Here is a 23,099-nt window from a genome sequence, read left to right as displayed (position 1 = left end):
TTATGTATAGAAAAATGCGCGATAAAAATTCAGTACATGTGATAAAAATTCAGACAAGAATTTCACAGATACGTCAAATTTCACTCACCCATAATATACAAATCGTCCAAAATGCGGTTAAAACAATTGGTTGCATATTTTAGTTGATTAATATGAATTTTTATTTAAATATTTCATGAAATTACTTAAAACACTAAAAATTTTGACACGTTTAAATTACCAATTATTCAGTATTCGTTTGTTACATATCTTAAGCATTTAAATACAATTTCATGACACATAAAATGTTTGCTGTTGAAGTTCTTTAAATTTAAACAAAGTGATTAGGGAAATAATTAAAAATAAGGAAATATATTTTTGTATAAAATCATATATACATATTAATTTTATTCTAACACTACAATATATATAAATTTCATGTATCATTGTTTTCCACGTCCATTTCTTCTTTATCTTCATCTTCATTCTCATTTGTGTCATCTGTTACTGTAAGTTTCTTAAAACCATGTTTTTTCGTATACACTCCCAAAAGTATCAGCTTGAAAACTGCTAGCGGTTTATCCAATAATTTCTACAAAATATATTGAAATTAATAGCTTCAATGTTTCAACGCATCATGTTTCAAGAAATAAAATAAAATATGCACCAAAATTTGTGCCTGTTCCGGTGTCAGGGTGTCACCCATCTGACAAACTTTGAACGGTTTAATCAAAGTAATAACTCCTTTTTGCAGCGACGTAGGCATACCCAACTGTCTCAACTGTGGTTCCATGCTATGCTGGAACTGTGGCAGAGATCCTTCAGGTAACTCCACTGTTTCAGGTGTTACAAATCCAGAACGGGCATACTCCAGTTCTTCGTATTCCTCTGCCCATTCTATTACCTGTGCAAATGTATCGTTAACGATAAGCATCAGGAACTTTTTTTTTTCTTTCTTTTTCTTTTTTTGGGGAAAATTTCAAGATATATTTGTATAAATATGAAAACCTGTTTACCAAATTCTTGCTTCAAATTCAGTTAATTCATTAATAATATTATTTAAGTCTTTATATATTTCTACCTGTTTCTTTGGTCTGTTAGTGAATAACAGACCACACTGGCCATTCATCGAGTGATTCTTCATTGCGTTAGCCAATTTATGTATGCCTTCCGCAATCTCGGTTTCCTTCGATTTCCCTAGGCCTAGCGCAATTATTCTGAGTTTTCCAAAGAAAAGTTTACTGTCTTTCCATTCGGCACGTAGCTCAAGAAGCTTGGTGTTGCGTGTATTTTGAACAGAGATTAGAAATATATGTCTGTATTCGTCCACACATTTCTTAACGTCTTCCATGATCCGCTGCTTCAATACTAAACCCTTTCTATCGGTTTTAGTGAGAGAAACTGTAATAAAAATATTTTAATATATATATATATATATATTTATATATCATATATTTATGTTACACATATATATTCCTTTTAAAACAAAGGCGTAAAAAATAACAGTTTTCAAAATTGTTAATTTATTACGATAAAAATATGCGATAAAATGTTAAACCGTGAAATTAAATTATTTGAAACTCGCTTTGGAGGTTAGTTGCAATCAGGCTAACCGCTTCTAAAGAACACTTCGTACGGAAATACATGAAAAATATACGAGAAATTTTTGGGAAATTACTTTTTTTGTCTCTCTTCGATTTCGGCATCTTTGAAACTGGATTCCTTCACGGATTAAGAAAGTACAACAAAATTATTATTGATCAAAATTCACGCTTGACGTCCATGCGCTACCATGTGCTCACGACGCTCACATCCCATCCCCTCACATCTCACATGCGATGTAAGTTCAGAAATTATACAGAGGACGCCACACGTAACGATTTGGAATAAATCGCAGTGAATTTCTCCCGTAATTTGACTGTTCGAAAGAGAAAATCTTTCGAAAATATCTTGTAAAATTTTATATTATTTTAGATACTAAAAAACATTGTTTCTAATCTACATTTTTATAAAGAAAATTATTTTTTATCTTCCCTCAGAATGATGTATTTCTTTTTCACTAATAAAAAAAAGACATTTATTAACAATTATTTAACAATTTTTTAAATATAATCTTTAAACCCAATTTTTAGACCAAAATTCCTGATTACGAGGGTAAGATGAAGACAAGACTTGGAATATAAAATACAATTCGATTAAATCTCAATTTGTTTATATTTATACGGCAATATTCGAGTCCCGTCGGGCTGAAATTAACGCTAGACATAAAATGACGAATGTCATTAATCTTTGCCCAACTTTAAGTGCTCTTTTTGCAGGAACGCGTTTCAGGAACGAGCGAACGAGCGAACGAGCGATTCGAATCGTCGCGCCGCGGCGCGGCGGAAGCGGGCGCGCGAGCGCCCGGCAAGATGGCGGTTTCCGCTGGTCGCGCCAGTGCATTCAGCGAGAGCGTAGTGAACGGTAGCTGTTGAACACGTCGAGAGCCCGATTTCCCAGGCCGCTTACAGCACTCCGAAGGTGAGTCCGTCCCGTCACGCTGCCGTTCGCCACCCGCGACCGTCGCGGATCGCGTCCGGGATCGCGATCCGCCGCGGCCCCGCGGCGGATCGCGCGACGTGCGCCGCAACGCGGCCCGTGTGGACCCCGTAGCCATGCCGCCCGAGTCCCGACGTCGTCGTCGTCGGGGCGGCCCGCGCCGCTCGGAATCTCGCCGCCGGTGATTGCTCCGCATGTTTCTCGCTTCCGTGGAGAAAATCGGCGAGATCGAGTCGAATCTCTGAGGGGAGGTTGTGCCCGGCGAGATGGTCATTTTAGCGAGATACGAGCGGCGGATTCGTTCGTTCTTTCCATCTCCTTCTATCTCTTTCTCTCTCGCTCCTCGCTCCCTCTCTCTCCCTCTCTTGGCTACGTCGCCGCGATCGACGGCCTGAAGGCGGCCGCTTGCCGCACCGATGACGCACGAGACGCCGTGCGAGGAAGAGAGAGAGAGAGAGAGAGTGAGGTGAGGAGTGCCAGTCGTCTCGTTCCTCGCGGCCGCCATGTTGCTTTCGCGGCCGGCGACGAAATTCCTCGCACGTTGCCGGGCCAACTCGAGGAAATGATACGTCGCGGGGGTGCCGCTGCGTGGCTCCGGATGGTTATCGGCCGGACGATAAGCGGGGACGATTAGAAGGTGATGATGAGGGGAGAGGGGGCGGGAGGGAGACGCCGGAGCTCGCTCGCTCACCCGAGCACTCGCATCGATCGCTTTTTTTTCCCTATCTCTATCCATCTCCCTCTCTCTCTCGCTCCGTCCGTCTTTCTCTCTCCCTCCCGAGATTCTTTTAACCCTTATTTACAGAACAGGTCCGTAAGAGTTATTATTCGCGATGTCGTAATGGTCTTTCGGCGCGGTTTAAAAATGTCCCTTGGCGGTTTCAGCGCAAGGTGGGCAGCGGCGCTAATTGCGCGGCGCCGCTAGAGGAGGAGAGGCGGTTCATCTCCTTATCGACGAGAGACGCGAGATTGATAACGCGAACGAGGAATTGTGCAGCCGAGGGCATCACGCGCAACGGCAGGCAGCAGGATTCGCGGAGATTTAGAGGAGGATTCCACTTTTTGGCGGCGAGAGTCGCCTTTGAAAGGTTGCCCACCCTCGCGCTTCGTGCGTGCCTTCGTTTCTCTCTCTTTTTCTCTCTCTCTCGCGAGAGATAAACGGATAGATAAACGCGCGAAGCTGAGGTGATCCACGAGACAGGCGATCTATATGTGTCGCGGACGCATCTGTTCGCACGTAACTCGCTAACGCGGCCCGAGAAAGGCGCGCCGTTTATTCTGCGTTAATTTTTAAAACACCTGGATCTATTTTGAAAGTCACGCGGAGGAGATAAGATAAAGATGTCTCAATTTTTGCGACTGGGTACTCCGATTATATGAAAAAAGATCATCTCATTTCTAGAAAGAGATATTTGTCAATTGAATCAATTCTGTAAGCGAAGGGTGAACGACGAAGCCTTTCTCTCTTCATAAAATTACATTCTATATATATCTGTACCTTAAAGGTAAAGGATCGTATCTCCAGTTTTTTTTTGTCAAAAAATTATTATTTTTTACATTTTTTAATACAACAGGAACTTAAATTGTATAATGGTAAAGCGTCTTATGTTTATTATTACTCCTAAGATACAAATAATATTTAGAAAAAGTCGTATTGAAAATTTTTATAGTGTCTAATTTTTAAACCAGGTACAGGCTATTGGCAGTTGCACTATTAAACGTGTCGGTTAAATTACTTTATTAAAACCTTAATAAATCAAGATGCTACTTTTATTTTATATCTGTAAAAATATATCAATTAAACGTGTCAGTTAAATCACTTTATTAAAACCTTAATAAATCAAGTTGCTACTTTTATTTTATATCTGTAAAAATTATATCGTTTCCCTATTTAAAACTTTAAACCTTGTTTTTTCGAAATGTTCAAAAATGGACATACGATCCTTTATTTCTAAGGTACAGATACATATATTCTATATACAAATCTATAAATCTATATCTCGCAACGAGCTCCTTAGCTTGGAAAAACAACTCGTTACTAGAAGCGGACGATATTACGTAATTACGTTCTCGCATTGATAGTTTGGCAATCGATACTCCGCCGCTGTCTATCGTTTTATTAATTTTTGCCATCCAGCTGCGCCGCGAATGGCGCAGTTGTTTTTCTCGCGTTAAGATAACGAATCTAGACGTTGGTAACGAGCGAGCGTAAAGTGGCCCCTCGTTAGGGATGTACGTTGGATGTATTGTCTTTGATATACGGCCTCGATACCACTTTGGCAAATCTCCCCACCCCTTCCCCTCTCAGGAGGGCTACGCTAATTCGCGATTTAGGTGTGTAATGAACGATATTATCAGATTACCTGTCCGCTACGTTCCCGCCCACCTTGCCTCTAGGTCATCGAACAGCCGGCGAGGTCTGACTCTTTTCGCCAAGGCCGACACCTTCCGCCTCGCCCTCCCGCCTCCTCCACCTCGTCGTCTCCTCAGTCCTCGTGGATCGGCGTATTTGCGTAACGAGCGAAGACCTCTCCTACGTTCTGGAAGCCGCCGCGTTCCTCATTCTCGCAACAACTCTCGCGATTACTCTCGCCATTCATCCGTTGACGCGGTCTTACCGATCGATCGCGACTTACCTGAGCCTGGAACGTGAGAGAAAGAGAGAGAAAAAAAGACGCTTGTATACAGGGTGTCGGAAAGTATTCGGTAATTTAAGGGAATAATTTCTGTCGAGACTCGTATAGTGTCAGGACGTTAGCGATTCTTTAGAAGTGATTGAAAATCAGAGAGCTTTAATATCTGGATCTAAGAGAATTAAGAGATTACAGAAAGAAGTGGAGACTCGACGTCAAAATGATCGAAAAACGCGTCCTTAAAATTTTGAGTCTGTTTTGGTAGTCCGTGCTTTTTACTGCATTTACAAATACACCATATCTATGTATAACCATGGTAAGAATAAAGCGATAGCGCATGGGTCAGAGAAACGCGCAACTTTATGAAACGAAAAATTGTAGACTATATTATTGGTTCGCGGAAAGCGAGACACGAGTTAATTGGGATTGATGTATCGATTGCGGTGCGATCTGGTCGGAGCAGCGCGACTAGCTAGGAGATACAAGTGAGACCTGTTTATCAGCGCATTCCCTGAGGAACGTGATACAGCTTCAATGGAGAAAATATCCGGTATCTTCCAAGAAATCCGTAGATAAAACCGTGAACTGTATAAGAGTCGCGATTAGCTTTTAGCTCAGTGAGGCTCATTAAACATATCTTGATGAGAATCTCAAATAATTTTGAAATTATTTCAAACAGTTGTAAAATAGGGCCAAAAATGTCATGTAATTAATTTATTAGTGTCAATATTTAATTTATATAATTTAGTTGTCCCCGTTGCATTTGCACATTATTATATAATCGACACAAAATCAGTATCCAGATTGTGTACCCTGGTCATACGTGTAACTATGTGTGGTTGTTGTTTATCATGCTTGAACACTGCGACACACACGCATGCACGCGTACATGCGCACACAAGTGCTTTCATGTATCCTGGGAGCGCTTAAAGCAGTTACTACCCCGCTGCATACTGCGCCGTAAATCGGAGTATTAATTTAATCAGAACGATTCTCTACATTTGTGGCATCGCGTAAGGGACTTCGCTTGCTTGTTTTAATTAACGAACGACTGGATTCGTTCGGTGATACATCTACATCGTGCGAAGCCAGCGTTCAATATCGTTTCGAATTTAATCCGAATTTATCGGGATCCGTATCTCGAGCGCGTACAATATATCGTGTAATTCGATCGTGTCCATCAGGCTATTTACTTAAATTTTACATAACATGTTTGCGTCAACTAGTTTTTGATCCCGGATGAATTGAGAGTGATGCCGAAATCGTGTATCTCGCCCGTATATACCTGTCAACGCATCATCAGTTTATTTGCTCGCTCGTCGATATTGCGGGCAACGTGCAGTCGATTAAACGTGTCAGTAGCTTGCGCCGTTTACAATTACGTTACATTTGCAATTCCGAGTGATTTAATTTTGCCGATTTTAAAACACTATAGATCTTCTCTCTTTGCCTTTAATTTTTATCCAGATATTAGGACGTAGTTTTTATAACGACTTTTTTTAATTGGGAAACTTGAAACTTAGGCGTATTGTATACAATACACATGATTCGCAGTTATTCTCGACTTGTGCTATTGTAATCGTTAGCTGTTAATGACGAAAAGTCGAAAACCGATGCCAGAACCAACTAAACTATAATACGACGATGTTTCGTATAATGTTTCTAATTTTATCGAAATGCAGCAGCAAAATCTCTGACGCGACCTTATCGATTCGCGTCTGTGGCGAATAGGATCGTACGCAATTTCCTTCAAGATATTACTTGCGGGCTGTCAGTTAATAAATTACTAAAATCTTTTATTACAAAGATAATATATAAGTTTTCTTATCTCGTATGTAAAATTGCTATTAAAACATTTTAATAATCGCGCGTTACGTTAGTAGTCACGGATTTATTTCCAAAACAAATTTATTTTTGCTTTTTTCTTTCTTTCTAATAACGTTTTAATAACGCAGGAAATTACGGATATTACGAAGTATTTGCGCGAAATGTCTCGCGGGCGAATTCGATCGGGCGAGAATCAGCCGGGGTTTCTCTTTCAATTCCATTCGCGGAAAACCGCTCGTTGGCTAGCGGCGCGTTAATGGATCTGAAAATCGCGTTTCTACGCGGTCGGCCGTAATGATTATTCCATCTGCGAGTGGAATTCAACTTGACGCGAGCTCATTTCCTGGCTGGAAAGCGACGGCCGCTGCTGATCGGAATCGCGCCCGGCCGCGGCCCATTCAAGAAAGTCGCGTTCATTCGGGTGTACCGTCGCGTCGCGACGCCCGTATATTCGTTTAGCCTAAACGTAGCGTCTGACTAGACCCGTGACAACGGTCTCAACATCCGTTTTGCAACCACGATCGTTAAAATGAGCTTTCCAGACTTCCAGCTATCGCGATTCAACGGGCTTCCGGAAACGTTTCGTACACCGACGTGTACTTTAGTTAAGTGCTTAGTCAAGTGTACTTTAGTTAATAAACGACACTTGTGTCAAATTAAGAGACATTCGTCAATTAAGATCGCTGTCGCACGTGTGTCACGTACGCGAACACGCCCGTCGATTGGAGATCGATGAGTCGCTGCATTCTATTGCCGCAGCTGGCAAAAAGAATTCGACGCTCGCTCATGGCGATCGTCGATGCAATTAGCGTCTAGCAGCTACGTTTCATTTGCATGAACGCGCGTCGCGTTGCGTCGCGTCGCGTCGCTCTCCGCGGGAGTGGCGTTAATTATCGCGCGTCAATTAGTCCCGCGTTTCGTGCGCGAGCTCTGTCATTAACGCCGCGTGTCCTCTTCCTGCCGTCGAGAACGAGACCCCGGGACTGTTTCGGGACGCGACGGGTTGTACACCTCTCGAGTTCGCGCCGCTTTAGGCTACTGGAAACACGTTCGAATTAACGCGCAGATTGCGCAACGAGAGAGAACACTCGACCCCGAAGCACCTTGGGATAATTTAACTACGTCGAAACGTCGCATGCAACGTCTCTCTCTCTCTCTCTCTCTCTTCCGAAAAGTTTACGTCGCGCCGATGCAGCTATCGCGTCAAGAAATTTTGCAACGCGAGCATATAATATATAAAAATAACCTCGCTCAACTTACCGCATGACCTCCGAATACAACATTATTTGTTATACATATAATATTAATACAATACACAATAAGATAAAAAGGAGTTATTAGATTATTGATTAATATGTTTCAATGTTAAGAGTTATTTAACCTCTCCGGGATCGGAAGCCTAATATTAGGCACTGAAGTGGCGCCGTCTTTTTCGTAGTTCAACCCACTGACAAGGGCAGAAATGTTCTAGCACTAAAACTAAAAAGGTCGTCCAAAAAAGGGGCCGGTCCTGTAGAGGTTAATTACCTTTTCGGAAAGTTAATTACATTCCTTTCGTGGAAACGTCGGTGCGTAAATGAACAAGTTCGATTCGCGATAGAATTTGAGTTTCGGCGAAATGTTTCATTCGCGATATTACGATTAAAAATTGCTGAGAGTCAATATATGTAAAAGCGCCGTGAAAGGTTTGATATGTAAAAGCGTAGCGAGACATTTGATATATAAGAGACTTTAAAATCGCGTCATTAAATATGCCGTAACCGTTAATGTAAAAAGGACTTTCGTGCACGGCCCTTCGACATATTGCACACGTGGACTCGCTTGATTAAAGTCGCGAAATTATACATTTCCACGTTCAGAACGGAGAGCGGTATTCGCGATGCGGGGGGTGACTAATTAATTAATATTCCGCGATCTACTTTACCAGAAAGAATTCGCGTCGGGCGGGTTCGGGGTTGTTTGCAAGGACGTGATAACAGAAATTGCGTAACAGCATGGGTAACGATTAAGGAGAGGCATCAATCGGCACGTAACCGGTTGCGTAATACGTCTACGGCAGAAGAGCATCCTATTAAATTGACATTTTCGTTGCGGGCCATCGAGCTATCGATTTTCCGCCGATACTAACAGATTAAATAGTCGGAGTGGGTAGATCCCAAATAGGCCAATCCTAACTGCCTCTTTGGGAGGCACTTTATGCTCGCTCGAAAAGGGATTTCGCTACTGCAGTAATATTCGAGAGCGAAGTGAAGCGTATATAAACGTAACTACTAACAGGAATTGAAACGAAATTGAACGTCGGATTCGTGAATACGAAGATTCAGAATTAATTCATTCGAACTTTCTATAGAATATGATCCGATCTACATGCATGCGTGTACATAACAATTTATTATCGTTATTGAAATCTACGAAATGTGGATTTAAATTAGGTAAATTAAGAATCTTTGAGAGAGAATCCATAGAATTTGGGTTTGTGAAATTTAAAAACCGCGAAATTTGGAAGTCCTGTGAAAACTAAGGAATTTCGGCTTTCCAAATTACACTGTAAAAAATTTAATGTCCCAGAAAGTCCACTCTAAATTTTGTGTTAAAATAACTCATTCATCGTGTTATTTTTTACATTTAGAAATGTTATATCGACTAAAAAATATCGATATAACATTTCTAAATGTAAAAAATAACACGATGAATGAGTTATTTTAACACAAAATTTAGAGTGGACTTTCTGGGACATTAAATTTTTTACTGTGTGTTAATTAGTAATTATGTAATCGTAACTATCAATAATTTATACTATCAAATCAGATAGGCGATCCAGCTCAATTTTCTCTCGATCGCGGGTGGTCTTTTTCTCAACTAACGCGCACAAAAAGCGCGCAAACAGACGATTCTCGCGAGTCACCCCTAGCTGGATGATTGCGCAATTTCCTCCGGTGTCGTGCTTCTCTCTGGGGGGTCGCGTTGCAAAAGTGGCTACGAGAAGGGTCTCTCAGCTCCCTTTTAAGAAATGCTTTTAGCGCACCAGCGAGCGACCGGCATTCGTCCTAAGTGAGTTTACCGAGGTAATTAACTGGCGCTTCGTTGACGCTTCCCTATCGGCATTCATGTTGAATTTCCGGAAGGATGAGAAAGAAAGAAGAATGATCTTTCTTCTCCTCTCGCGAGATACACTTGTGATTTACTCCACGCTAACTAAAATGAAGAGAAATAGAAACAAATGTCTTTCAGGATAAAGTTTTATTTCATTTGCAAAACTTTTAACAGTCATACGATTTCTTGAGCAGCTATACGATGGAAAATTTAGACTTTATTAGGTCGACGATATCTATTTTCATTAAAGCTAACGATAAATAAGAGGTCTCGCGGTAATCAAACCATAAAGTTATATCCGTAATCGCTTAAGTGTTAACGAATCCTGTATTAATGGCTTTCCGTACAATTTTAATTAATTTTTAATTTTCCGAGTTTCCTCCCGAGGATCGGCGTGTCAAGGTTGCATCATAGGTCGCGCGACTTATCGTGATCCATTATCTCCCGTTAATTAGCACTCCCGGGAGAACGGATTAGGGTCGTGTACTTAGGGGATGACAAACCGGTAGCGCGGTGTAAATTAGAGGGCGCAGTATAATTTGATTGCATGTCCGTGCATAACGATTTACGTTTCGCTTCGTGTAATCCGAAGATCGATATGTCCAACTGCGCGATAAATTTCTCTACACACACAATCGGTCTCGCTGACATTTTCAAAAACGCGAGACCAGTTTGAATATTGTTTGACTCCTTTCAGAGACATACAATATATTTCTGATATTTTCATGTTTATAGAGATTTAGCGAATTTAATTCAGACTTCTTTTAATTTTTTCCGTATTGTTTGTCAGAAGAAAATTTGATTCTACCTTTTCCACTGTCATAAAAAGCCGCTCATACGTTTCTAATAGTGTCTCATCTATTAAAAAATTTATTTTAAGTATTTTGATTGTAATATTTCTTTTTGTTATTGATACAAAAGGGCGACGACGATTTTTTTTCTAATATGACATTTCTCGACATTTTCCATAATATTTCGAAATAAAATTTAGCATGTCTGCGCAATCCCATATAGGAACGGGCGTTTATTCGTGCGAGAATGACGTGTCCGTGACGGCTGAGCGGCCGCGTGCGTGACTCACGTTGAGAAAATACACGGAAACCGCGTACGGAAATAAAATCACCGAAGAGCGAATTGTCGCGAGGGGGAGAGTACCGCGGAGCCGGTACCCGCCATAATCCATAATTAGCTCCGGGACGAGCATCACGATTGTGACAGAGTTCGCGAGAGCGTCTTCTCCTCTCCACCGTCGGAAATAATCAACGCGTCACAATCTCGCGGTTTTCCTCAGACGAATCTGAGAATCGCGCACGTCGCCAAGTGTTGACAACAATTTCGCCGTCCGCGAATAATCGAATTAACGAATTCGCGACAGCACTTTCTCGCTCGCAGTAACCGAAGGGATGACTATAAATCTCTTTCTCTCTCTCTCTCTCTCCCGGTTTCTCGAGAGAGTGACAACGCGCGCCGGATAACGCGTGCCGTGCGTGCGCGAAGATGCGGCGTGAGAGGACGCGAGTATAAGTGCACGAGGCTTGACATCAGCCGCTATTCCAAGCCGGGTGACGCACTACTATATCTTTCGCTGGGTCCCGACGTACGTCGTGTCCACGTTACGACGCGCCGCGCCGCGCCGAGCGACGGACGAGCACGTACGCCGGTGTGTGCGTGCACGTGCGTAACGTAAAGCCTCTCGCGTGCAGCCTCTTTTTCCGGTCGGTTCCCTCGACGAGGGACGCGTTGCGCCGCTCAAGTTCCCGGCGATCGCTCGCAGCCGCTCGTACCCATCTCACGTACCACGCAACTTCGATCCCCACGATCCAATTTTCTTCGAACGTCGAAAGATACCTTTGAGACATCCGGCGTGACTATGAGAACGATTATCGAAGCAAATTGATTAATTATCGAAGCCGTGTGTTTCTACAAAAACACCCGTCATAACGACGTTACGTTTCAGAAGAGAATAATTTTATTCTTAAATCTCGTCGAGTTGTTTTAATCAAATAGGAGATATTCGAAGATACGCGAATAATACATTTTAATACTTTTATTTGAAATTTTTTTAAAGATACCATTTCGGTGATCTTTTATGCGTACCTTTTATATTTAATGAACGAACAATGCGAGTTTATCGGAGCACAAAGAAACAGTGTTTCGGACAACGTCGTAATTTTTCCGCGCGAGTAGTCGGCCTGAATGGAACTCGGAAGTGTGTAAAGGCGAAATGAATCGAGTGAATGGTAGTGCCCTTACGCGAGAGTCACGTTACGTAACTGCTACCATATATAAATTGCCGGAGAAAACGGTTCTTATTGCGCGGCATCTAGAAAAACGCTAGCATCTTCGTCATTACGAACAATTGCGAATGTAGATCTTTAGGAAGAAATTGGATCAAGTACAGCGTTATTATTTATAATAATAAATTATGAACTTGGGAGCGATAAAAAATGGCACAGAAATTCAAGACGCAGAAATAATAGGTAATTATGCATTCTGGTAATGACAGTAGACATTGCAAAACACATAATGTAAAACTTTTGTCAACGAAATCTGAATTGAATCTTTTGTCCAGTAGAGGCATTGCGACAGTTGTTTTTTTCGACGTGACGTGCGTCTAACGGACGTGTTATCTTTCTGAGATGTCGATGAAATCTGGCATTCATGTATCCGTAACCATCTCGGTTGCGTTTCACACGACGACGCGTGATAACACGCGAGATAACGTCGGCGATCCGACGTTATCGCAGCTCGCGCACGGATATTTAGCATATTGTGCGATGGGCGTTCATTGTATTCACACACAGAGAGATTGCGTATTGGCGGTGCTCTCCTCTCGTATTCGAGAAACTGTTTATGTGTTTGTGTGTGTATATGTGTCACCATCGAGGCGTCGGGAACGTTTAGGATTCAAGTGACTTCGCAGGATATTGCAACTGCGTTGATTTGCGAGCCCGCAGTCCCTCGAATGGAAATAATAGAATTAAAGGGAGTTTACACACGCAATGATTAGCGGCGCCAATCGATTAACGCCAGTAAAAATGCAAGTGTAAACACTTGATACAAACTGGCGCTAGTAATGTGGCGTTTACTGGCGGTTAACTCACCTTAATAAATGTTAAATATTTTCCATGTTATACGCCAATCACTGTGTAAACACTTGTGAGTATGCTAGTCGGTTTCTGGCGCCAATGAACGTGTCAGTTGGCGCCACTAATCATTGCGTGTGTAAACTCCCCTTTAGCCTTTTTTTCTCTCTAGCGACAGTATTAATTCAAGGGAGCTTTGAGCTTTGGAAGGGAGATTACCGCGAATTTAACGTTACGCGAGATGCAACGATTTTGCTGAAGAAACTGTTCGACGTGATTCGTTTAATAATAACGTTTCTTTGTCACGTATTAATTTGATGGAATTAAATTGTGAGGACAGCACCTTGAAAGATGTGAAATCTCAAGTTCACGAACTTGAGGTGAACACAGTGCTTTAATTGTCATCGTCGCTTCTTGGTTTCTGGATTGTCGGTGAGTTGATTATGAAACTCGACGACAGAAACATTTAGAATATCTTCCGTATAATTTTATATAATATTTACGACATCGCGCCACGTTAATTCTCGTTAAAAAGAAATGCCGTTGACAAGGCCGAGGTGAAATTCTCCACGGTCGAGATAAAATTCTTCTTCGGAATTGTACTCGTCTGACGTCGCTTGACGCGAAAACAGCGGAAAGAAGGAGGAAAAAAGAAGGGCTAAAAAGCGTGCGGGTACTAATTGCAGTTTTTTATCGATCGACGAAAGGGAGGAAGGCAAACCCTTATCTCTCTTTTTTCTACCTTTGTTTGTACGACGAAAGCCCTTAGGCTGAAGTGGCTGCGTATACACATACACACGGCGTGTACGCGTGTACAGTGCCACCTGTGGCTTGTCGTCCACTCGAACGACGAATTCGAGTAGATTTCACCCTGCCAATTTGGACCAGTTTCGTCCCGGAACCGTCGGAGAAAGTTCCGAATAGCATCATCTCAGAGAGTGCAGAAGTACCTACACATCTCGTTGTTCGTACTTTCGTACGCAGGAATTCCTAAATTATATACAATTAGAAACATTGGTGGAATTTATGATACGTACGTCCGCATCTCGCGTGATCTTGTTTCGCCGTGAATGTCGTTTGCAGATCGCCAGATCGGACAGCTCGAATCGGAAAGCTTTTTATCTATATCTCAATTCGCGGGAGGGAATCGGATTATCGTTTCGTTAACGCGACACGACACATCGACGCGTCGTGACATTTCTCAGCTGTGTCTCTAGAGCTTTACGCATGCCAGATTGTATTAAAGCAATTATAGATTAATATGTCATACCTTAAATATGAACTTCATGTAATTGCTATAATTTCAAAATGATGTTTTCGTTGAGAAGTTTCACACAGCGAGAAAATTAAGATGTCGTTCACAGGAACAGCTTGATGAGTGTTTTTAATCAAGATTCTGTTGTAATAAAATCAGTCTGAGATTAGCTGAAGGATAAAATTTTGCCGTCTCCGTTTGCGTTTCTAAAGCGTAACGCATCGAACGATCTCTATCGTTCTCTGTCGATATCACGACTCGGAATCTGTCCACATTGAAAAAAAGTAAGTGTCGAATCAAAACTTATATACTCGTATATATACGCAGCAATCTATAATCTTCTTATAAGAATTTAAATTTTTCATTTCAACTTTTTTTTCTTGGTTGAACTATATCTACCTTAGAGATAAAGAATATCTCCATTATTATAAATTCAGAGAAAACAAAGTTTAACATTTTAAATAAGGAAATGGTATATTTTTTTAAGATATAAAATAAAAGTAGCTTCTATTTCTTGAGTTCTTAATAAAGTAATTTAACTGACATGTTCAACAGTACAACTGCTAATAAACCTGACTGAAATTAAGGGACTATGAAAATTTTCAGTACTTTTTCTGAACATTGTATCTTAGGAACTAATAATAATAGATATAAGACACTTTACTATTATATAATTTAAGCTTCTTTACAATTTAAGTATATTGAAAAATGTATTAACTCCATTTTGACAAAAACTGGAGATACGATTCTTTACCTCTAGGGTACAGATATATAAATGATTTCATTCAAGCAAGCTTTCTTCGTTTAACGCAATATAATCTCATTTCCAAGATTATAAATTGTTATATATATATATATATATATATATATATATATATATATATATATAAAAGTCTTGATTTAATATTTCTTTTTTTTTGTGCATTTTTCTTGTGAAGAAGGAAAAATTATTTAGCTCTCCAACGACAAAATATTAGGAGCGTAAAATCCGCCTGTTATCGAACACCATATAAATCCAGAACGAATATAGAAAAGAACGAACGATTTAAAGAGGTCAACGAGCTTCCGATTAGTCCGCGTTTTTCCATTCTCCACACAGAGATCGCGATAACCAACCGGTGTTCACCGCACGGTGCAATTTAATGCATATGTAATTATCGATTTACGTTGCTGTTGCTGCTGCTGTTGCTGCACCATTGAGCTGCTCGCGATGGCGATTGGCTCGAACCGATCTGCCGACAACGTCGCCGTCGCCGACGTCGTGTTTTCCGCGTCGAGAACCGAAACTTCTCTCGTGATGTCGTTTCGCTGGCGGGAAGTCCGTATTTCTAGCTGCTTTTTTGGTATTTTCGACGGGCGATAATATCGATCGACGTCGCTTTCGAGTCTCCGACCAACGTTTACGCCACCACCGGCTGGACGGTTGTTTTTACCCTTCCAACTTTTTATTCACTGTCACATGTTCCCGAGATTGAAATTCGTGGAAATCGCTTTTGGAGATTAAAACAGCTTGCATCGGTTTTGAAACACCTATTGTCGCCGATGCTCTCACTATATACGTGGTTTACGTTTTATTTTTTTAACGACTTTTCTCATTCCAAATTTCCTTTTCCCTGACTTTGATCTTTCTCTAAATTTTCTCTCCAATTCTGTTGTTAGTGCGCTATCTTATTGGCTTGTTTATATTTCCTTTCCGCTCTATTTTCTTTTTAGTTCTAAAATGACAATGAAGATAAGAGAAATGCATTCTTTCACGTCAATGTAATTTATACGCGATGTTGAATGGTCAGTCGCTTCATTCGCGTACAAACTTTATCGCCTAGCATTGTGTTGGCTGCGATAAACTATGTTTTTCCTCGAGTACAAGTGCCTAGGTATTTATCGGCCTTAGTTGCGTAAACGGATATAGAGGCGTTTCGCCATATCTCATTTTATTTTTACAATTTTGTGACACATTTTTTTAAGTACGTGCCGTAAAAATTTAACGGTCCAATCGTTTCTCGCTTGTATTAAAGAAAGGTGTGAATGTTACTTGAAAAACTCAGCGTTAATACCTAATAAGTCTAAATACAATTTTTAATTAACTCGTCCCTCCATTAGCTTTGAAAATGAATTGTCACGTTAATAAGTTTTAATCTGGACTTCGTATAGTATTACGATGTTATTATTATAACGAGAGAGTATATCCCGAACATGACATTTCGAAAAAAGGTAAAAACACGTAGGTCGAAGTCGGGGAAGAATAGAACGTAAGAGGTGACACTGATGTTTATTCCGAGCAACGTGACACAAATCGAACGGCGCTACGCTAAAAGCAACTTCATTGTATACGGCCACGAATGAAAGAATAAAATCTCATGATTTAATTTCAATCCGGGTATGTATTAGCACGAGAGTATTTATAACGAACGTCGCACGTCACACGTCGCGCTTGTAGAGAAATTATCGAAGATAGAGAACTGGATTATTTCGACTGAAATCGCGGCGTGATCTCGTTTTCGGAAACGAAGATGAGACACATCGTTGGATTCATTCACGAACGGAACGACGCGACGTAAATTCGAATCACACGAGCGTTATCGCGCCGCGCGCGTCACTCGGAAACTCTCCGCGGGATAATTCCGCAGACGAGTGGAGATTCTCCGATCAAGTGGGCAAGGTCAGTGTCGTGTGTTAAAGCCCGTCGTGTCCGTCCTCGATTTGCGCTGCCCGCGCGACGGTTTCGCACCGCGGCTCTACGAGAAAAAGTGCATTCACGCTGCTCCGCGGCGCGAATCGGCCGCCGGTTCGCGGCCGTTTGCCAATTAAAAGCGAACCCGCGGCTTATCCGCGGTCGACGGGTCGACCGATAAAAAAAAAGGGGGGAAAGGAGTAACCGTATGACCGCCTGTTTACTATTACTACGCGTGTATCGATCTCCTTTCCGAGGGGGCGCGTTCAATCGAGGCACGTGCGACGACCGACGTCGGCGAGAATTTACGGCGGGTAATTCACGCGAGAATTAGCAATTGCATCGTGAATCCATCGGCGAAAATTCACGATTCTGCGTAATACGGTACATCACTTTAGCCACGGTACGGTAGATAATGCGTTATAAAGGTTCGAAGGTTGCGCATTTACGCCTCGATGCGAATCCGAAAATAGAGGAATTTCGCAGACTTTGAATCGACGAATTCGCTGAAAGATCATGCAGTGGATTCTAACGAGGAAACGTTTCGAATTGTCTTTCACCGATTTTGATATGGCTTTAGATATGTTGTAGAGTATAGCGAAAAATAACATACGTATTTTTTTTATCGGCTTTGAAGCATGTTTAGGGGTTGAAACAATCCCTCGAAAGAAATTCCATATTCAATTACGAGTAAATATGAAACCGTGAGGTATATGAAAAAATATTCTGGACAAGAAGGTTACGGTATTACGCGTGATCTCTGTGTAATCGTATATTTAGATTTTTAAAATGTTATATTCTTGCAAAAATAATATTGAAAGGTGGGAGGATATAAAATATGACATTTAAAAAAATACAAATCTAAATACACGTTTATAGAGATTACATTATACTACCGTAACCTTTTCATCTAAAACATTTTTTCATATATCTCATTGTTTCAGAGATTTTCACTCGTAATCAAGGAATTTTTTTCAAAGAGTTGTTTTAATCCTTAAACATGCTATCAAAGCCGATAAAAAAAAAATACGTGATGTCTATTTTTTCGCTACTCTACAACATATCCAAACCCCATCGAAAGGGACAGTTCCAAACGTTCTCCTGTAAGATCCGCATCACCTTTTGAAGTCCAAGAACGGGTTGAATTCGTGCGTCTTGAGACTCGCGGGAATACAAAGAGTTCGTGGACTCAAAGGCTTAAAACATAAACGTTCACTTTTGACGGGGGACGAAATGAAAATACCTCCCCTCCTCTTCTCGCGATCGGCGATGGCCCGGCGGAAATGAGTTCATACGCGGCCCGATGCGTCACACGCAAACCACGAGCCAATATTGATCTATTTGTTACTAACCTAGTGTATAACGCTGGTCTCCGAGCGGAGCGTTAAAGGCTCGCCCACACCGGGTAGGTGTCGAGAATTTCTATTAAATGGCAGGCGCGACACAGGAGCGTTTGTTAAATTACCGATTCACGTGGACGTAAAGATTCGTGTATCGATATGTTCTCACCGAGGAGTTCCAATACGTTTAGAGAGAATCTTTTTTTACATTTAATCTCAACGCGCGATACCGACATGTTTTTCACGATTGAAAATACCGGTAAATGCGAATGATATTCCGTAGCGCATAAATTTACACGATCTTGCAATATTAAATTTACATTTAACTGCCGACAATCCTCGGAGAATATTACGGCGCTACAATAGAAAGATTACGAGATGATGGATGGAGATGAAAATCTCGCGCGTCAGATTTGATTTATGCTTAAATAACGCATTGCTATTTCTTTTTGCAGGTAAGTCCGCCAACCCTTCCATCGACGTCGACGAGGAAGACACTGTATCGCCGCAGAAATTGGTTCGTAAAACCGCCCTTTATCGATTTTCGTTAACCAACATGCCGCATACCCTCGCAGGTTTCTCTCGCATGTTTCCCGCACACAAACGTGCGCCAGACGCTCGCGCACGCTTTTCACACGGCGTAATAGTAGAGCTTTTCCAGGTAGGCAAGCCGTTTTTTTTCCCCCACGTGGGGTATATTCATCCGCGGAGATTTACCGTCCGATATCGATACGTCTGCATGGCTCTCTCGCGGAAACGGGTATAACGATACAAACGAGTTCTTCAACTCGCGCACCGTCGCTTGCAGCGAGCCGTTTCTGATATCCGGAATACAACTGCGAAATTGCGTCGCATTATGAACACAAGGAATATCGAAACTTACGTAATCCGGGGATTTCGCGAGATCCAAGTTTCGAAACAAACGATCAAGTTCCGGAAGGTCTCTACGAATCCCAAGGATCAGGGAGCTTAATGCCACGAATTTGTGAGGGAAGTCGGGCGCCTAAAGAATTAGGGGGAGGTCAAGAGTCTCAATCAACTTCGATATCCGTGTTTTGTTGAATCAGGTCTCTTCAATCGCGCGTTACTTTCGATTCACCCGGTACGTCGCACGTCGTTACGGACAACATCGAGCGACGGGGATTTTCATTTTGAGCCGTATGCTCGCGCGTGCATTTTTACGTCGTATCGACAGATATTGGATCGAGATACGTTCGGAGCAGGATGACAATCGCACGGGTAGAAATCGTCATTAATTGTCACCGTGTGAAATTGCGCGCGTGGGCAGGTATTCACAGCAGCGAATGTTTTTTTCCCTATTTTTCGCGAAAAATTGATACGTTATTCCGTTGTCTTTAGTAGATTTCTATTTCGCCAGGCGTGCTTTCATTTGACCTTTATCGATACATTTTTATTTGCTCATATTAAAGTCGCGCGTGCAGAAAGTTCAACGCATCTACGCCGTGCGATTTTGCGAAGATGGATCCGTTGTTGCGGAGAATTTTTCCTAACTACACGGAGATAATTTTTTGTTATATTTTACCCTTAAATTTACTACAAATTTGGGACAACTTGGCAACCAAGGAATTTTTTAAATATACAAGACATTTTTACAAACAACGTGATAAAAATGACCAAAAGTAGATCGGTAAATTTTGAAAAATTATTGAAATTTTCTAGATATATTTTAATAGAATTAATTCAACATATTTTATGTTTTAATGTAATAGATATTAATATTTCTTATTATGGTAGATATTAATCAGAATAGCTCGCATAAAATTCTTGGTGGTACATGTTGTTCCACAACTACCATGATTTCAGGGTAAATAAGAGAAAATTCTCTCCGTGTACTTAATAATGAATTTCTCGATAAAGGATGGGAGGAGGAATAAGATCGGAAGAATTTAGGTATTCTCATGGTTACACAAAACTAATTAATATCGTGTTCAAATAGATCAACGATTGCTTATCGTGTATACACATTGTAATTCCGGATAAGATAAGATTGTAGTAGAAGAACCAATCTGGAGTTCAACAGTTTCTTCGCTTAATCCACGTTTTTACGACGCAAGTTTTCCTCGTGGACGCTATCTTTCCGATCTCTCTCTCTCTCTCTCTCTCTCTCTCTCTCTTTCTCTCTTTCTCTCTCTCTCTCTCTCTCTCTCTCTCTCTCTCTCTCTCTCTCTCTTTCTCTTACCGCTTTCAATTAGTATTAACGATAACGACGGGGAGAGGCGGGAAGATTGATCGAGAGTAGCGGGCGGCGAAATAACGATTCGCGAGAGATCTCGGCAAAATCGGCGAGAATTTCGGCGGCGTTCACAACGGCGAGAGAGATCGGCGGAAAATGGTGGACAAGGGCGGGTCGGCTGCAGGGGTTGCGCCGCGCGCGCGCGCGCCTCCACAGATCAATATTTCATTTCAGCCTCGGCAACCTCCGACCGCCACCCATCCCCCTCCCCTCCCGGCGCACCTCGCCATCCCCTTTTCTCTACTCTTCGTCTTCTGCCGCTTTCCTCGCGACCTCGCGTAGCTGCGTCTCGCTCCAGTCATCCTTCACCCCATGTATTTTCCCTTGTTTCTCCCAGCTTTCCTCCCTCGCCCCCCATGCACGCTTTTTTCCCGCTCTCTCTCCCTCCGTCGTTCTTCATTAGCCTTCCTGCTTCAATGACATCGTATGACCGGGCTGGTGCGAGACATTCCGTCATTGTTCAAACCAATCACCTACCAATCGTTACAACGACAATCTTTTAAAATAACTTTAAATTAACTTGATCTGTTCGTAGAGAAAATGAAACAGTGAATCGTCTCTTTTATTTGAGATTGAATTATCTTTTACGCGTAGTTTCGAAGCAAGAGATTAGAAAACTTGCTCTCGGAGTGACTCAAACCGTGAAATGGAATTTTCTTTACGAAATACGATTAGACCGTTGACTAATGTTCTTAAGTCCATATTCTGTAATAAAGCTGACGTACGGAACTTCACGAGAAAAGATTTGGGAGCAAGTTACGTGGACACAGGTCGTGTTTTTATCGCTTTTATTGACCGAAAGTACATCTTATCTGAAAACAATCGGGAAACGGTGACAAAAAAAAGCCGATGGAGCCAAGATAGAGAGAGCCTGTCCAGAGTTGAGCGTCGACGTCGGTTGATCGGGTCCGGTCCTTAGCTTCTCCACCGCCGAGACGGGCGACCGTTTTAACCCAATTGTAATCTTACGATCGATGTTACGAGAGCGCCACGGTATACTGCGCCTCGCTTTCGCTCCGCATTGTTTTCAGTTATTCATTCGATGCGGTGCCCGCGCACGGGTCTGGCGTGTGCGCGCGTGGCCGGGGAGAAAGACGAGGGAGGAGACAACGCGACGGACGCGGACAAAAGTGCTTTCGTTCGCACTTCTCGCACGCTCGCAACTTTCCGCCACCCCATACAGTCCGCTCTGCGGTTTTTCAGCAAACGTGTCCCGCACGTTGTTTTTCCGTACCCTCGATAATATAGCCCTTGACATATCGCGGCTCGTGCGCGACACGAGTTTCCGCCGTGTCACGAGTTTTCTCGTGTAATTAAAAAATTACACTCGATGCGCCCGCCGCGCCGTCCGTTCGTTTTTCCATTAGCGGGTCTCGGGGGTATTTTTTTACAGTTACAAATGCCAATTGGAGTCGTAGTTTGTACGTGAAAGTCAGTAATACGTGCATTTGCTTTATAATTTATATTTCATGGCATTAATTTCACTCTTCATTATTAACAGATTGTAGTGAAAGAGATTGTCACAATAGAGGGATTATATATTAATATCAATCGGAGCGTATTAAATGAATTCACTGAAAACGGGAACGGCTTTGTCTGAATAAACAGAATTTACAAGTTTGTAAATATGGAAATTTTTTTAAACGAAAAACACATTTGTACATCGTTGCGGAAATTATTATGCGAAGCTACGAAGCCGTGCCATGAAGTTTTTAATTAATGGTTTGTGTATATTTCGGGGCGTGTGTAAATAAATTGTGTATATAAGGATTAGGAGGTTGATATAAATTTATGATTGGACGCAATATATTCGCGTTTGAGTAAACAAAACCGTAGTTTAATTCGATACTCGGTACGGGTTTTTCAGAAGAAGAAATTGACGAATGACCTTTCAGGGGGAGTGCAGATCTTGCGGCGCGTAAATATACGCCTGCCAACGCATCGAACGTGCTTGTTTCAACAAATATATACGAGCAAAAATCACAAAGCAGAATTTCTCCAGGGAAGCGGGATGTTCTAAAATGTAATTACCTCTGCGTAAATGAAATTACAAGACATGCGACGTTAATAGCGCACATACCGACGATGCAAAGTACGCAAATTATAAATAATAACGCAAGATACGTATATCATATAGTAATCAAAGAATAAACTATTAATTATATTAATTATAAAGTGAAAATATAGAGACGCGGGAGAGACGGCGCTCGGGAATTAGATATACGAGAAAGTGAAAGCAAAGATATCTATTTAATAAACGAAAATTACGAGAGAACGACGGTACGTTTCTACAGGGAATTAGGAGAGTATTACACGCGCGGAAATTTTGAAAGGTTGAGATATTATGTGAAACATATTAGGAGATTTGCCAGCTAATTACGACTAAGCGCGTGTATGTGTATTTTCGGGAGTACCTACTCGTT

At 41.7% G+C, this 23,099-nt stretch overlaps 2 protein-coding genes across 5 annotated transcripts in view; one reads left to right on the top strand and one right to left on the bottom strand.

Annotated features, from left to right (window-relative positions):
- Nucleotides 1–323: 323 nt before the first annotated feature.
- On the bottom strand, nucleotides 324–5,017 carry Rplp0-like (ribosomal protein LP0-like). Of its 2 annotated transcripts, none has more exons than XM_071791932.1 (4): nucleotides 4,881–5,017; nucleotides 1,061–1,380; nucleotides 647–883; nucleotides 324–571 (listed from the first exon to the last, which is right to left on the bottom strand). In XM_071791932.1, exons 2-4 carry the CDS (start codon nucleotides 1,328–1,330, stop codon nucleotides 416–418), a joined length of 663 nt encoding a protein of 220 aa, XP_071648033.1. In that variant the 5' UTR covers nucleotides 1,331–1,380; nucleotides 4,881–5,017; the 3' UTR covers nucleotides 324–415. The 2 variants fall into 2 exon arrangements, with proteins under 2 accessions (XP_071648033.1, XP_071648032.1); XM_071791931.1 differs by lacking the exon at nucleotides 4,881–5,017 and adding an exon at nucleotides 1,658–1,914.
- The window catches only part of 14-3-3zeta (tyrosine 3-monooxygenase/tryptophan 5-monooxygenase activation protein zeta), a 59,312-nt gene continuing 38,563 nt past the window's right edge, over nucleotides 2,351–23,099 (top strand). For 2 of the 3 annotated variants that reach the window (XM_071791930.1, XM_071791927.1), the window contains exon 1: nucleotides 2,351–2,499. The gene's annotated coding sequence lies outside the window, so the exon portion shown is untranslated. Of the gene's footprint in view, nucleotides 2,500–18,877; nucleotides 18,940–23,099 lie in introns of all 3 variants that reach the window. The other variant, XM_071791929.1, reaches the window with a different exon arrangement.

Source organism: Temnothorax longispinosus, chromosome 10 (genome assembly GCF_030848805.1).
Source record: "Temnothorax longispinosus isolate EJ_2023e chromosome 10, Tlon_JGU_v1, whole genome shotgun sequence".
Taxonomy (NCBI): domain Eukaryota; kingdom Metazoa; phylum Arthropoda; class Insecta; order Hymenoptera; family Formicidae; genus Temnothorax; species Temnothorax longispinosus.
The sequence above is the reverse complement of the archived record's forward strand: the minus strand, read 5'-3'. Positions and strand labels throughout refer to the sequence as shown.

Coding starts and splice junctions, on each gene's coding strand:
- Rplp0-like (XM_071791931.1), bottom strand. CDS start 1,685: ATGCCGAAATCGAAGAGAGACAAAAAAA. Junction 1,381..1,657: donor ATCGAAGAGAGACAAAAAAA/GTAATTTCCCAA, acceptor TTTTTATTACAG/TTTCTCTCACTAAAACCGAT. Junction 572..646: donor CGGAACAGGCACAAATTTTG/GTGCATATTTTA, acceptor TATATTTTGTAG/AAATTATTGGATAAACCGCT.